Below are 16290 nucleotides of genomic sequence, written 5' to 3' on the forward strand. Positions count from 1 at the left end.
TGGAATACCTTATGTTAATTTTTTGTTTTAAAAGAAAAACTGTTAAGCTTGCAAGTAAGATGTGGATAGTTGGTTAAGCCAGTTTCATTTGGTTAACTTGCAGCAACAAGTAGTAATTTAACCATGAGTTCACTCATCTTTTAGCCAGATTAAGAGGAAATTTTTATCTGAAACAAAAACAACAGTTACAGACATATTCTTGTTCATTTTTAGATGTCTCTGCCATCTTTACTGTGTCTTCATTTTTTATTTTTAAATTCTTCTTATTTATTGATGTTTCTACAAGCACTTCACTGCAAGAAAATATTCAGAAGTAATTCGTCAGTTAAAGTGATAGCTTGTTTTTCACCTACAAGGAAAAAATGTATGTTCAAATTTCATGAACCTTTTGACAGGTAGTGTCTTCTGGGTAGTGGGAACCTTACTCTCACGGCATCTGGAAATAAGCACTCTTTGCACACTTTCTTGCTGAGTTTTCTGCTGATCTATCTAGAAGTGCACGAAAGTATTAATATCATTTATAAGTTCTCCTTTTGAAAGTCAGATTGATGGTTTGTTGATGGTACACTGCAAGCTGACTTTCAAATCAATGTCTGGAGTGCCCTCTTTTGAAATCTAACGATCTAGTTTGTAGTGTGCTGTATCAACAAATAGAAGGAAATAATGAAAAAAAATCAGAGGGTGTGAGGAAGAGATATAAAGCTATGGTGTCTTTGCTATCTCAGTTGTATTCACTAGTTAGTGGTTCCAAAACTTTTTATTTATTTATTTATTTTTTTAAATATAATAAAACCCGAGGAAATTACTTTACATCTCTCTGCAGGTGGAGATATTGAGAGCACCGTTGCAGCCATGTTGAAATAGGATTTATACCCTCTGCTAGTTTGTGTGTCTGTCTGTGTGCTCTGAATTTTGGTGGATATTAAACTCGGATAGAATTTTAGTTTTCAGGTTTCTGTCTTGAAAGTGTTCTATAGCTGTTTCTTGAACGCTGGAAGGGGGAATTTAGTGATGGTGCTGGGCACAGCAAATGTGTTCCCAGCCTCCTTTCTGTGAGCCCACACAGGTGCATGCTGGCTCCTGGATGCAGTGGATGTGGCATTGAATTAAACTCTGGAGCAGTGTGCCAATGGCACTTCAAAGCTGTGGCCTCTTGAAACAGCTTATTCTTTGGTCCTCTTTATATACTTAAACTAGACATAGCATTGGCATTGATTTTTTTGTTTGTTTTTATGGTAAATTTTAATTACATTTTTCTACCTCCTTCTACGAATTTCTTCACATGCCATAGCCACTTTCCTTTAGACTGTTCTTCTATATCTCTGGTTGTTTTTGCTTTTTTGTTTGTTTATTTTGGTGTGTGTGTGTGCATGTGGTGGGTTTTGTTGTGTGGCTTTTATTTTATACAAGATACTGGTCTTCCAACATTCTGATGCTTTCTGTAAGGTCTGCATAATTATCCTGACCTTAGTAATTAATACTTATCATGCTTTAGATGGGGTGGTTAATTCTCTAATTAAAAATATCAGTTAGTCATGGGTTTAATGCTTGCATATTTATTAACATTCCTTTGCAACAACAGAGATTTTAAGTCTATGAAGCTTTTGTATCTGTAAAGCTGTTTTATTTTCTTTCAGTAGGGGTAATTATAAATCATGGCCCAGACCTGAGTGAAACAAATGGAAATAGGTTACCATGTCTGAATAAGAACCTGTTTTCAAGCAGGTTCTCTATTAGTGTGTCCATACAAAGAGCTAAATCTGTGAACAGGATCTATCTGAAGTTTATTCATTCGGTTTTTGCTTTTTAGCTTCATGTCTCCCCTTCCTCCAAATAGAAGATCCATATCTTAAGTATATTGTCAGAATATTTTCTTAACAATGAATCACTGTAAAATACCATAAAAACAAAAAGAAAATGTATGGGGCACTTTCTATCTTGTTAGTTTTCCCAGCAGAAAACTTCTCTTTCAGCTAGCAATTCTTGCTCTGTAGACTTGTCTTGTATTAACATATCCTGTCTCCTATGTTGACTGATAATTAAGTCTCGGAATTTTCTTAATAAATTTATCCTGTCTATTCTGCTGACAAGAATACTCCTGATGAATTTAGTATGCTCCTACTGAAGGACTGAGGGAAAAATATTAAATATTAGAAAGTGTGAATAATAACCGAAGCACTTTTTTTCAAATTGAAAAATCAGTGTTGATTGAACTCACTTGCTGCCCTGTTGTGTGGAGGTGAATACATTTGTAAATCCCTCCTGCATGGTGCTATGTCTCCTGTCACACAGTGTCATTTCCCTCCTGGCCAGAGCCATAGTCATTCATAGGTCACCGTCACTAGATTCTTGAAATGCTCATACCCCTCTGTTCCCTGATCTCAGTGGGCAGATAATATTCTATCTGTTCAGCTTTCTATAAGGACCAAAATTCAGGGTGGGGGGAATGTCCACTCATTTCTTTAGCAGGAAACCCGTTTAGCTACATTACATCCAGCAGAAGGGCTGATTGGGAATGCGCTAAAATCTAAGCGCAGGATGCAACTCAATGCAGATTTGTAAGACATATTGTAGCATAATGCCAATGGCCATGCTGGACAACTGGTCTAGATTTGGAGAAGACCTGAAAGTAACAACTTTTTCAAAATGAATTTATGGTGGTTATTGTACTTAACATGTTTACTTGAAGTTCTGATGCTCAGACATGGGTGTATACCAGAGCACCTGTTCTTTCTGAAAAAAGCTTCAACCTCCCCCCATCCATCATTAATAAAGAGTGGCTTGAAATAGGCAAAAGGGACAACATCCAGAGCAATGGTGAAAGAAGGCCAAGTCTTTTGTCTTGAAATTGCATCACTTGTCAGGTCTAGCTTTCAAATTTGTGTCTTATGTTTACCATCATCTTTTTACTGTTCTTTCAATGCTCTAGTCCCCTTAACAGGAAATGGAAAACATAATACTTTGAACCTGCTGCCAGAGAAATTCTGATATCAATGTGAAGAGGATGGAAAATCCCCAATGAGCATTTCTGAAGCAATACCTACTTGAATGCATGTGTGTGCATCTTGATGTTTGTCTAGAGGCAGGATGCTGAACAGAGTGCGGAAGGCATATTTGCTCTTGGTTGTTGTCTGAAACGAGTCTTGAAGTAGAGGGCAGTGGCAACATTTCATTAGAGACCGTCTGTGACTTCCAGCAGGACTTTCCCATTCGTAAAATCTGTGGTTGTAGTGAAGACAGAGAAGAAGAAGTTACACACAGGAGGCCAAGACACCAATACAAAAGTACACAAGGAATAAGTGAAGAAGTGACCTTAGTGTAGAGGTACAAGGGGATTAAAAAGTACCAGTTACCATGTGGGAGTAACATGGGTTTGAAGGAAGGCACATGTGGGTGAAGAGGGTGAATCAAGAAACAGCATGTGAAATATAAGAAATGAAACAGCAAGCAAGTTTGCAAGAACAACAGCACTGAATGCTGTGGAATAGCAATGCTAGGCATTTTTATTGAAGCTATAGTGAGTTACAGCATAGTATGGACTCATCTGATATTTTGTTGTTTTTATTGCTCCCTCCCCCCCTCTTTTTTTAAGGGGAAAGGTTGGAGAGACAGGGTCCTTTTCTGACTTTGATACAATGTCAGATCTGCTACAGATAAGGGTTACCTTGTAATGGTCCACTTGCTTTTGTTTGCTGGAGTTACAGTCTGTGCCTGTTATCTAGCTGAGGAAGAATCTGTGTGTTTTTTGGGGCATGTGGTAACAATGGCGTGTGACTAATAACATTTTCTTAATCGGTAGATAATTACTGTTCCAGCCATTCTTGGCTTTCCTCTTCCTTCCCCCGCATCCTCCTCTCTTTAACCCTCCCAGCTCCCTACATAATGTCTAAAAACCCCACACCACTCAGCTGTTTATATTTTATTTTATTTTATTTTATTTTATTTTATTTTATTTTATTTTATTTTATTTTATTTTATTTTATTTTATTTTATTTTATTTTATTTTATTTTATTTTATTTTATTTATTTTCCATTTGATATTGTGATCTATCACTGGTGAGACTGATTGATTCAGGATGAGTGGAAAGAACACCAGGGTCTTGTATACCTCATTTTCTATAATGAGATAGTTCTGCCCTTCTAGAAAAGGGATTTTTAAAATAAATTGAGGGATTTTGTTTCCTTCAAACTCCTACTAGGAAATTAAATGGCAGGATGTGTGAGTTGTATATGTGTCAGCTTGTTCTTGCACACAAATTATATTGCCTTCATTAGGATGCTGTGCTGTAAGGTGGGGAAGGTAAGGAGTATTTTAGGATTTGGGCATATTTTTAATGAATATTTATGACAAATGAAATCATCTTGTATACCACTGCTGTACTGCCATATTTGAGGTTAGCCCACTAGTAGCTGTCAACTGAAGAACCAAGTTATATTTTGCTCAGAAATGGTTTGTCATTTACAAACCGTTGTCATTTATGTTGCTGCTTAATGTTGGTATCTTAGAGTCCTGCCAAAAATAAAGCTGATGGCACTGGGTGGATTCTTTTTCTTCAGTCTCAGATCCTGGCAGAAATTGTTGTTTTTTTTTTTTTTGTTTTGCATTAAGGAATTTCCTACTTAAAACTATTTTTTTTTATTATTTTTTTAAGCGTTGGACTTGATGATCCTTAAGGGTCCCTTCCAACTCAGGATATTCTATGATTCTATGATTCTATTTTTCTCATGGTATTGATTTTATGTATTTTTTAATATACTTCCACATAAGTATTTTAACATTTATCTCACTATTTATTGTTATTTTTACCTATTTTCTTATGATTTTTTTCTTCCTAAATTCTTGCTTAGTTTTCCTGTTATAAAATATTTACTGTTCAGAGTAGGCTTTATTTCTTCTCAGGATTCTTAAAAAGGCATGACCGTGCTTGGATATATTCACAAGTAAACTGTTGATACTTCAGGTCTACTTAAAGAGGGATTGTACAGTTAATTTTGAATGATGTTTATCTTAAAATCTATGGCACCAGTATATTTTACTGTGAACTGGTGAGCTGAGGTGAAAGGGAAGATTAAGGAGGAAGTGGAGTTTATTAATAGACTCCTGGATGACAAAAGTTTAGCAATGTGCGCTGGTTGACTTTTTCTGTGGGACTGTTTGTAAGAGATGAAAGAGTATTTGAGATGAAAAATACAGCAAAGAAAGCTGTATAAGTGCATAGTAAGTGAAGCACTACACTTCTTATTCTCATATGTCTTTTATGTCTGCCTTGTCTCCATTATGCACCTAAGAAAATTTTAGTGTTTTCTTAAAATGTTTGTTTTTTTTTTTTTTTTTTTTTTTCCAGAAATATTTAGACTGAGAGAGATGAAATAGCATGATAATTTTGGTGGAATCATCACTACTGGGGACTAATTATGAATAATGACTGTGAAGGGTTAGATTTTATTCACATTCAGGAGCTTTCTTGAACAAAGTTATGAGAAGTACTGTGTAGGCTCTGGAATTGTGCCATCAAAGTAGTAATCTTGATGTTTCAAAAGCATTTGATTTCCTCTAATGGCATAGGAGATTGGAAATACTGTTGGCTTTACCTAAATCAAATAGAATATGGTGTTTTGTTTGCTAAAACTCACTAAAAATTTTGTGCTTACTTGGCATAACAAGATTTCATCTCCCTCTCCCTTCCCATCTCCCTCTTTGCTTTTTCCCTGAGACAGACAAAACTTCTAACTTCGGTTTTGCACCATCACTTGATCCCAAATGCAGTTTTAAAGCTTTTTGTATTAATACTAAGTGGTGTTACACTTTACAGCGAGCAAGTATTTAATCAAGGTATTTTCTTCTGATGTGAAAATCTTCTGTTCAAGGTCATTGTTGCTATAAAACTTGCAGTGCATTATGTTAATTTCAAAGACTGAAGCTTTGACTTTTAAGATATTACTTTGCTTCTACTTAAAATGTTTCACCACTATCATAAACTTAAGTGGAGTAAAAGTAACAAACCTAATATGTTGCTGATTAAGAAGAAAAATTATGTCAGAGAAGCAAAATAATTTTGATTTTAAAAAATGTGTTTGTTTCCAGATAACTTTAAAATGAATTGTTGAGGAATTTGTGATGTGAAAAATCACAGGTGGTAAATGGGTATAGAGAATAAATTAAGAGTCATCTTAATAAAAGTATGCATGGAAAGTATATGAAAAGATGGATACTGAAAGATAATGGACATAATTTGTGGAAGTTCTATGATCCACTCATTTACAGTAGGAAGCTAATCCTACTGTAAATTGCTAAGCAGTGTATCAGAATTGAGCAGTGTTTGCAGATGATAAGAATTAATAGCGAATATGAAGTGTCAAAGATCTTAATAACAGTGTGATCTAGAGAACAGCAGTTGTGAGTGGCTGTGGTCCATGTGTGTATTAGAATGGCACAAGGAGCACACAACGACCTGGCACATCCTGCTGTATAAATGAATATTTCTGTTCTTTCAAGTCATGGGTCAATTCTAGGATGCTTCCAAAAGGTTGTAATTGCTAACTAATTGAACAGTGCTCAGCATGGGGAGTGATTTGTTTTAGACAGCTGTCAAATATTGCATTGTATGAAACGTGGCCTAAGAGCAGCCAAACATGCTACCAAATTAGATATGTGATAATGTTATTGGTGATACGCAGGAGAGCTGGGGGTAAAATACACGTCTGTCAGTAAAGATCTTTTGCAAGGAGCAATCAAAGATTTAAAAGGAAAAAAAAAGTATTATAAAGTATGTGCTTGCAGTAGGGGAAATAGCACACTTCCACATGGTGACAGTTGGCATCTAATCAATATAGCTCTGTTCTAGTTAGTTTTCCTAACTGCATCTCAGGTAAGAGATTTTGGGTGAGAAAGATATAAAAATGACTCTGCTGAGTGCAGAAGACTCATCCCAGCTTTTAAGTCTTGAAATAGCAGAAGGCTTTGGAGCTGAGGACAGAATTCATTTTAGATTTGTGTTTCTGCACGAAAAAGGAAGAGAGCATAACACATACAAAGTGCAGTATGCACGACAGATCAATTGGCTGCTGCTTCATTGTAAAGCAGGAAGAGAACGGTTAAATTAAGCAGTAGGCTGACAGTGATTCAGCAAATAAGCTGCTTGTAAAATGGCTTTAGTACAACAAAGCAGGTTGTGCTTACTTTTGGAAATGGAACATCTGTTGGATACAGATTTTATCTGACATACTTTTGAATATTTTGTGGAATTGAAATAGTTTATTCTAAGTTGAAATAGTTTTTTCTATTTAATGACTCTGGATTCTAGATAATTATGCAAATATGTATTTTATATACACATACGGAAGAATATTTGCTCATGGTAAATTCAAATAGTGATTTATTAATTGTAATATGAAAATCGTTTACCAGAGTCAATTTTAATTTCAATAGCATGATAATAAAGGGGGAAATTCTTTTAACTCTTTCTTTCATCATAGCTTTCTCGGGATTGCTATTATATGAGAGCTTCATTTGGCACACTAAACTTTCAGGAAATTACATGCTGCTAAAAAATATATATATATATTTTTCAGTCCCAAAATAACTAACCTTGCAAGTTTCCTCTTGTGTAAACAATTGTGTTTTGTTTTGATAATGCATTTTTCTAAAAATTCAGCTGATACATTTTATAGAAGAAATATGTATCAAAAATTCATTTCTAAAGTTGCTTTCAAATAATTGAATTGTGGTTTAAACTCAAGCATGCTTGATTATTAAAGTTGCCATTTGAAACATCTTGTCCACTTCTGCAGCAGATGTTGTTCTTTGCTTAGTCAGCCTTTTATTTTACAAGTTTTTCCTAAAGACTATTCTAATGGCTTAGTTCACCAAATTATAAATTATTTGAAGCAAAACCTATCAAATTTCAACTGGGGGAAGTTCTGTAATAGGTCTTTAAGGTATTGCCACAATACAAATAATAACAATTGAGCTTGTGGATGCAATTCCTTTCCCATTTCAGCCATAACTTTTTCATTAGGTTTGTATTGCATCTGTATTAAACCTTCATCTTTTTAGAAACTTCAATTCATTTGCTGCTGTTTCTTTTCGCAGATCGTTTCCCTCAGTAAGTGACAGTAAGAATGAATGGACATATATCAAATACCCCTCCTGGTGGATATGGAAGTTATTCTCCTCAAATCAAGTAAGGTTATGCCTTTGATTTTCCTTCTGTGGACAAAAAAATAGTTTTGTGCTTTTTTCCTTACTCTTTCATTTCAGATGGAGCCATGATTATTAGAGTTCATTGGAATAATACAAAGGCAATTTCTGTGAAAGAGTGTTACAGCTTCCCAACTATGTTACCAAACTGACAGGTATTATCTGACTGATTTTTCTATCAGTGTAAGGGTAAAGTTGTATTAAGGAATGTAGTCATCTGGCATAGAAAAACAAATTGCTGTAGCCACAATATAATTCATACGTGACTCAGAGAGGTCTTTGTATGCCTGAGCTGTTTAAGGCTAGCTCTGAGTGAATGCATTTTTGTGCATCAAAGATGAGGCTGCTCTTTCCATCTGTGAGAAAATACCATTTCCTGGTAAACAGAACTGAGAAACTGTTGCTTTCCTTGAAAGTGTTACCTTTTCTGAGATAGGAGGATGTTCCTTGTGTCAGAAGCATGGCACTAGACTCATTCACACCACTAATGAGAACTGGCCTAGTCTGATGCAAAAGAACATGTATTTCTGTATGGAGCAGGGCATCTGTGCTATCATCTGCTTCTCATATTGTTGTCCCTTTACAAGGAGTTTGTATATGAATCATTATTGCTGTTACACTAGAAGGAAGTTGGATTGTCTTTTAATTTGTTGTAGGCAGCGATATGCCTTTTATTTTTTATGAAAACCACATAAAACTGTTAAAAACAATTAACACTTGTGTACATAGGCAAAAGGCAAAATCCTACTAAGTCTTTGGCGTAGTCTTCATTATTATTCCTTCATAGTAATTACTCTTAGCTTATGGTAGTGTTTATATGTATACCATATCCCCCTTGTGCATGATGTTGTATTAATGCAACAAAAAGTAGCACATAAAGGCTTCCAGCCTAAGAGAAATACACTTCATTATATTCATGATGCAGAACCAGTATCCAGTAGCATTACCTCTGTTAGCAGTGTTGTAGGTGTGTATAGCCCTACATAATGGAAGGGTTTTATTCAATGCCTGTGTCTTTGTACCAAATATATCTATTCAGAAGTTAACCAGAAATGTTTTTTCCTTCCAGTGGCTATGGCTCACCAACATTTGGTCAGGCAGAGAGGGAGCAGAATTCAAGAACAAGTGCAAAGGCTCTTTATGGTAAGACGGCATAAAGTCACTGAACTTCTATGTTGGAATTGTTATTTAAACATTGATTGTGATGTCTTGGTATATATTTTATTTATGTCTTTTGTATAGTATGTATACAAAACTGAAATGTGTATGTATATGTTTATAGGTATGTATATTATGTATCTGTCAATATGTATTAACAAAATAAAAGAAGCGATTTTATTCTTACTAAAGTGATAGTTTTCAACAGTGATTTCTGCATCCTGTGTATGTTCACTCAACATACTAATTATGCGTTCTGACAGAAAGAGTAGGTGGTAACAGAAACCAGCAAGAGACATTCTGATGATTATTTCATCTGCAGATTATTTTTTTGGCATGCATTTCACTATTTTCATTTTATATCATCCTAATCATTTTTCAAAAGTGCATGTTTTGAATGATGTGGCAGTAGTAGCAAGTATTTTAGCCATGTCCTTTAATCTTTGTGGGCTTTTAAAATGATACCTGTATGAGGTTTTTCATGTCAAACATCATGGAATATTTGTATGTAAGTAGAATATGGGGACAAGTGAGTAAATTTGAAACATATAACAGTAAACAGCCTTTTACTTCTGAAATAATTGAATTCAAGTATTAATTGAAAATACTTGCTGTTTAACTACTGTGTTATGGGTGGCTACTATAAAATGAGTTGTTGTTTTTGTTTTACTGCCATTGCTAGTAGATAGATCAAAAAATTGCAGTAGCAATTGACAAGAACTGAATGAAGTAGAAGATCCAGTTATCCTGGAGATTCAAGTAAAGATACATTTCCACAACCTTTAGAGAGGGGTTTGCACATTTTACTGCTTCTGCTCAGTTTTATATACATAAACTAGGTATGTCAGTATCACCAACTGTATGAGCTGGAGTAAACAAGAAAAATACCTAAAACCTTCCTCAAATTCTAGGCACTTATATATTACTTTTAGGAATTGTGTTACCATTCTGCTGCATCTGTCATGTGTCTTCAATGTTTTTTCCTTTGTCATGCTTAGGAATTTTGTGCATTCTGTCCCAATGGAGTGGGAAGCAGTTAAATATAAAATATTTTATTATTAATTTATAATTAATAGCTAATGTATGTGTTTTGTTTGACCCGTGAGACTGAAAGACTATGAGCAGATTGAAGGCTCTCTTTTTTTTTTTTATGTATATGTATACTTCATGCAACTATACCAGTTATGTTAATACTTCAAGCCTATGTATTTAATAGATTCACTTATAGATATCTAAATAGTTTTAGTGGAACTAACATGGACCACATTGTGTTTTTTTGTTTTGTTTTGTTTTATGAAAGCTGGCAATGTAATGCTAGCAGCAAATTTTGTTCATGACAAACTTCCTTTTCTGGAAGTCATTTTCTGAATGTTATTTGGACTAAAGTGCACCTATCCATGGATATCAAGAGGCAGAAATGGTACCTGAGCTCCTAAGTCACCACTAAATCTTGAATGCAATTTTTTCCAGTCACAGTGAAGATCTTAAAACATCTATCTATCTATCTATCTGTCTATATACATATGTATATATATACATCATGGCATGAAGTTTAACTGTTGAGTCCCAGTGCTTATTTTGGTAAGGTCATTCATGATTATTCAGTCCTTCAGGCTTCAGGAAGAAGGCTGACTGCACTGCTGATTGGGAAAAGAGGCTGGAGTTTTATTTGTATTACAGACAGTTTGGTTAAAAAACAGACTGCAGCCATTGCTATCTCTGATGTGGTTACCTGATAGCAAAAACTTGTTTGCAACTGCCTTTTCCTGTGTCAAATAATCTCTGTTTTGACGCATTTCCTGCCTGAAATGAAATCTTTTCTATTTGCATGATAAATGTCTCCCTGACCTAAGAGAAAGGATGCCCTCTACACATTCTTAGGGTTTTTATTTCATTATTCAATTCCTCATCTCTCCATCTGAAATGGGTTTTGGCTCATACTGTCATCTGTTGTTCTAGCATTAGCTTCTCCATCTGTCTTCTGCTGTTCAGCACACAGGGAGACATGCAGCATCGGTTGGATCCAATAGCCAGTGCTGCACTGGGAGTTTGCCAGTGAGTGACAAATTGCGGAGCAGCCCCCTTTCCCAGCAGTCATAAGCTAGTGTTTCACTCCAAATCGTTGGACTGTTATTCAGTACAGAATTGGAAGATTTTATGAAAGTAACTGCATCAGAAAAGACCAGGTGTTTTATATATTGTGTTTATATTCCCATGGCCATGATTAGGTGCTAGCAATGAAATTGCATGTGTATCTTTGTATTGCTCAAATACCTCATTCAGAGTAAGAAATGTAGTGTAATAGGGGTCTGTTAAAATAAGCCAGCCGTGTAACATTCTTGTGTTATTTGATACTCAAATGAATTAAACTAACAATTGACTTCTAAACAATACATCTTCTCTGATAGCTAGCTGCATGTAGCCATCAGGGAGAATGATAGCGAGAGTTTCTGAAAGTGATAGTGTTTACTCCTCTGATACTGACATTTGTTTTTAAATCAAGTTTTGACCTTTCTCCTTGGAGGTGTAGATCACAACTTCTGCACTTTGCTCTGAGTCTCAGTTTTCTCCAGCTGCTGCAATATATTCTTAAAGGTGTATCAGCAATCAGTCCAATGCAACCATAAATATATAATACGGTAGTACTACGTATTGTGGTTTTCTGCTTGTCAATGTGTGGTAATAATTTACAGTTGTATCAGGATTTGTAGGGTAGTTTGTGAGACACTTAGTCCATCTCCATGTGGATTGCTATCTAATTTCAGAGCTTTGTCTCTTTTTACACTATATAGACATTTTCCAGTTTCCTTATGGAAGGGTAAGATAGGATTCACTGTTATCCTTCTTTTCACTATCATAACTGGAGTGCTGATAACTTTTATTACATCTTTGATGCAATTATCAGGGGAAGTCTTTGCACAGGAACTCTTCATTTCTGTTTTATGCTCTAGGCACTGAAAATTTGTTTGTACCTAAACATAGCATAGCCCTAACCAGCACCACATTTTTTATTTGTGTTACAGACAGTTTGGTTAAAAAACAGACTGCAGCCATTGCTATCTCTGATGTGGTTAGTAAATAGTAAAATAACTATTGAGTTATCCATAAAGACCCAGCCTCTGGACTTTTATGTTTGGAAAGAATTACTTAGATAAAGAATCTACCTAGATAATCTACCTAGATAAAGAATCGGATTTGTTTTAGAATCACAGAATATCTTGAGGTGGAAGGGACCCACAAGGATCACATCCAAATCCTGGCTTTGCACAGGACCACCCAAAAACCAGACCCTATGTCTGAGAGTGTTGTCCAAATGCTTCTTGAAATACAGCAGGCTCAGTGCTGTGACCACTGCTGTGGGGAGCCTGTCCCAGTGTCTACCACCCTCTCAGTGAAGAGCCTTCTCCTGATACCTTGCTGTGATTTTTCTGTGGTCTTTCTACTGGACAATGACAGTCAGACTGCAGTAGGATTTATTAAGCAACTTTCTGATTTGCCATTTAGCTGTAGTCTCTTCCAGTGGAAAAATGGGTGAGAGGATTCTAGCTATGTCAGGTTCTGTACATAGCTCTGCCTCAAATGACCTTGGGCAAAGCTGGTATTTTTGTCTGAAACCGTGGAGTAGTTACCTTTCCAAGGTATGAAATGGCCAGAAATAACTAGGGAGAGCACAAAGTTTTTGTTGTAATGAGGGCAATAATGAGTTTGTGTAGGGTACTGCCTATTGTATTTTTGGCTTGTCCAAAAGCCTTTTGTTGAGAGTTTTTTCATTTGTTTTTTTTTTTTTTTTTATCTTGTGTTTCTCTGGCTGTTTCCAAGTTTAGTATGAAGTCAGCACCCTTTCACATCTTTTTAAAACCATAAATGTGGTCCATCCCTGATGATTGGTAAATGCAGTAAGTTCACAAAGACTAGAAGAGCCATAGCATCACTCCACATCAGAAAGAGGCAGGAATATTGCTTTCTGTGGATCAATATTTGTGTTCCTTTGAAAAGCTTAGTATCTAGTAGATCTTATAGTCAGGGCCTATAAGCGAAAAGCTGTTCTCCTTTTAAGTTTATTGTGCTTGCCTTGTGAGAGATTTTATTTTGCTCAGATTCCTCCAGGTTGCTTTTGCTGTATATAATTGTGATTAAGAATTTGGTGTCTTCTGTTGTGATTCTTTTTATCTCTGTTTTCATGCTTTCTGTTATCAGAGGAAAATATTTTAGATAAATTGTGTGCAGTGCATCAGCTAAGTTTGAACTTACTGTGCTATGAAGGCTGCACTGTTTTACATATTGGATGTAAGAGCTGTAATAAATAGAATAAACAGGAAAAAAAAGAAAAAAAGAAAAAAAGTTGTGATTGTTGTGATTGTTTTATTCATCATATCTCAAAGCCTCTGTTGTAGAATATCACTTTAGCTGCAATAATTCTCTTCATGCTTGAAGGGACCCATGAGAGGCTGAGATTGATCGGGAGGATTAGGAGAGTGAAGTGGAACATATAAAACATTTTTTTTTTTTTTTCACTGTAAGGACTTGAACCTGGCCAGCACCTAAGGACTTACCCTGAGTGAGTTGCTTCATCCCTACCCCTCTCTCACTGCACAGTGAGGTTGAGGAGAGAACAGAAAGAGCAAAAGCAAGGAAAAAGCTCATGGATTAATATAAAGATAGTTTGATAAACGAGAGGAAAAAGAACTAAAAACAAACAAATGAAATAAAAAAGAGCAATGCAAAGGCATTTTATATTACATACTACATACCAGCCTCCAACAGGCAAATCAATGTCCAACCAGTCTCTGAGCATTAGATACTTTGGAAAGACTACCCCTCAGTTTTATTGTTGAGCATGGGTTTTATTGCTGAGCATTACTTTATATGCTATGGGCTTCTGGTCAGTTTGGGTCAGTTGTGCCCCCTCCCAGCCTCTTTTGGACCATCAGTCAACTTGCTGGGGGCAGAGAAAAAATGGAGAAATCCTTGTGTCGTGGTTTAACCCGGCCGGCAGCTAAACACCACGCAGCCGTTCGCTCACCCTCCCCCCTCCCTCTCTGGGACGGGGGAGAGAAATGGAAAGTGAAGCCCCTGAGTTGAGATAAAGACAGTTTAATAAGACAGGAAAATAATAATAACAAAATAATAATAACAATAATAACAATAATAATAATAATATGGTGATAATAGGGAAATAATAATAATATGTACAAACAAGTGATGCACAATGCAATTGCTCACCACTCGCTGACCGACGCCCAGCCTAACCCCGAGCAGTCCGGCCCCCCTTCCCCCGGCTAGCCGCCCCTATATATTGTTTAGCATGACGTCAGATGGTATGGAATACCCCTTTGGCTAGTTTGGGTCACCTGTCCTGGGTCTGTCCCCTCCCAGCTCTTACTGCACCCCCAGCCTGTCCGTTGGCAGGACAGAGCAAAAGGCTGAGATGTCCTTGGCTTAGTATAAGCACTGCTCTGCAACAATTAAAGCATTGGGGTGTTATCAGCACTCTTCTCATCCTAAGCCAAAACACAGCATTCCACCAGCTACTAGGAAGAAAATTAATTCTGTGCTAACTGAAACCAGGACACCTTGATGCTGTGCAAATGCTGCTCAGCAATAGGTAAAACCTAGGTGTGTTATCAACACAATTTTAGTCACAAATCCAAAACACAGCACCACACAAGCTGCTGTGAAAAATTAACTCCATTCCAGCCAGACCAAGTACATTCAGTAAGTCAGCAAATTCATGAAAATTAGTCATGCTTATTTTAAATAGTAGGGGTGAGTTATTAGCATTTGAATATCATGTTATAAGTTCCTTTCTGAGGGCAAGGTGAGAACTTGCAGAGGTTTTTTAACCTTTAAACAAAGGTTAAAGAAAAACTTCTTTAGAAGCAACTGAAGAATTTTACTGATGCTAGGTTACTTATTAGAAGTTGTATTTTGAAGGGTGTATGATTCAGGATGGATGAGTTACCCATAACATCTACCTCCACCTCCCTTGTGTCAGTGTTGACAACATTCACAGCTACTACAGGCTAGTTTTTACTTCATTCAAAGCTAGAAAAATGTTGCAGCACTGAACAGCAATCAAGAGCCTGTGAGGTGTTTCCCCACACACACACTTGTGTATGTGTGTGTACATGTTGGTTTGTAACTGCAACAAGACTTGGAAGCCTCCTCAGGTTTAGTTTGCATGCTTTACTTAGAGTTTAGGTTGCACTACTTTCCTGGGCTCTGGAATCTGAAAGTCTGTAAGTGACCTGTTGCAGTGTTTTTAGAAGAAGGGCTTGTTGGACGGACATCAAAGGGTAACTCACATCTCTAACAGGTTCTAATAAACATTCTGCCAGCATAAGTGTGTTTAAAATAGAAACGGGTAAATAGGAGCTGTTGCTGAACTCAAAGTAGACTGTCAGTTGTGGTTAGTATACTTTTTATTTGTTAACACAGACACTGACTGACTTTTGCTAATTCAAGTTCTGTTGAAGTTCTTGTTACTGTCCTGTCGTAATTAAGAACGCAGAACTTTGGGGGGGTCTCCTTTGCTCTCAGACACAGGTAGTCATAGCTTTTATTATCACTCAGAAAGCTCTCTTTCTTAATACAAACACTATTATTCTCACCGTGACATAGTGTGTTGAAAACCTTGCCATCTTGTCAGTTGTGAGTGCTGTGCTGTTCTGTGAAAGAGGATGTGTTAATCAGTGCTCCAAGTGTTCTTGGATATCCTAATGCAAAACAAAATTTGTATGAATCAGAGCAAGGAATGTCTTGCAAAAGTCATTCTCTGTTTTTTAATTTCTTTGGAGCCTTTACTTACACCAGGATGTCTTTATTTAAAAACACTCCAACAGTTATTGTTTGCAAGATTTTTAATCCTTACAGTGATTGTAAGATTTTGTATCCTTGTGTAATTTGATATCATTAGAAATAATGCTCTTTTT

The 16290-nt window shown here is 36.2% G+C and overlaps 1 protein-coding gene across 7 annotated transcripts in view; it reads left to right on the top strand.

Annotated features, from left to right (window-relative positions):
- Nucleotides 1-16290, top strand: part of EPS8 (EGFR pathway substrate 8, signaling adaptor) — a 133552-nt gene that overhangs the window by 71697 nt on the left and 45565 nt on the right. For all 7 annotated transcript variants that reach the window (XM_068659975.1, XM_068659935.1, XM_068659985.1 and 4 more), the window contains 2 exons: nt 8093-8183; nt 9270-9343. In XM_068659975.1, the coding sequence (XP_068516076.1) occupies nt 8122-8183; nt 9270-9343 (136 nt within the window). In that variant the 5' untranslated portion in view covers nt 8093-8121. The remainder of the gene's footprint in view (nt 1-8092; nt 8184-9269; nt 9344-16290) is intronic.

The sequence above is a fragment of the Anas acuta genome, chromosome 1 (assembly GCF_963932015.1).
Source record: "Anas acuta chromosome 1, bAnaAcu1.1, whole genome shotgun sequence".
Taxonomy (NCBI): domain Eukaryota; kingdom Metazoa; phylum Chordata; class Aves; order Anseriformes; family Anatidae; genus Anas; species Anas acuta.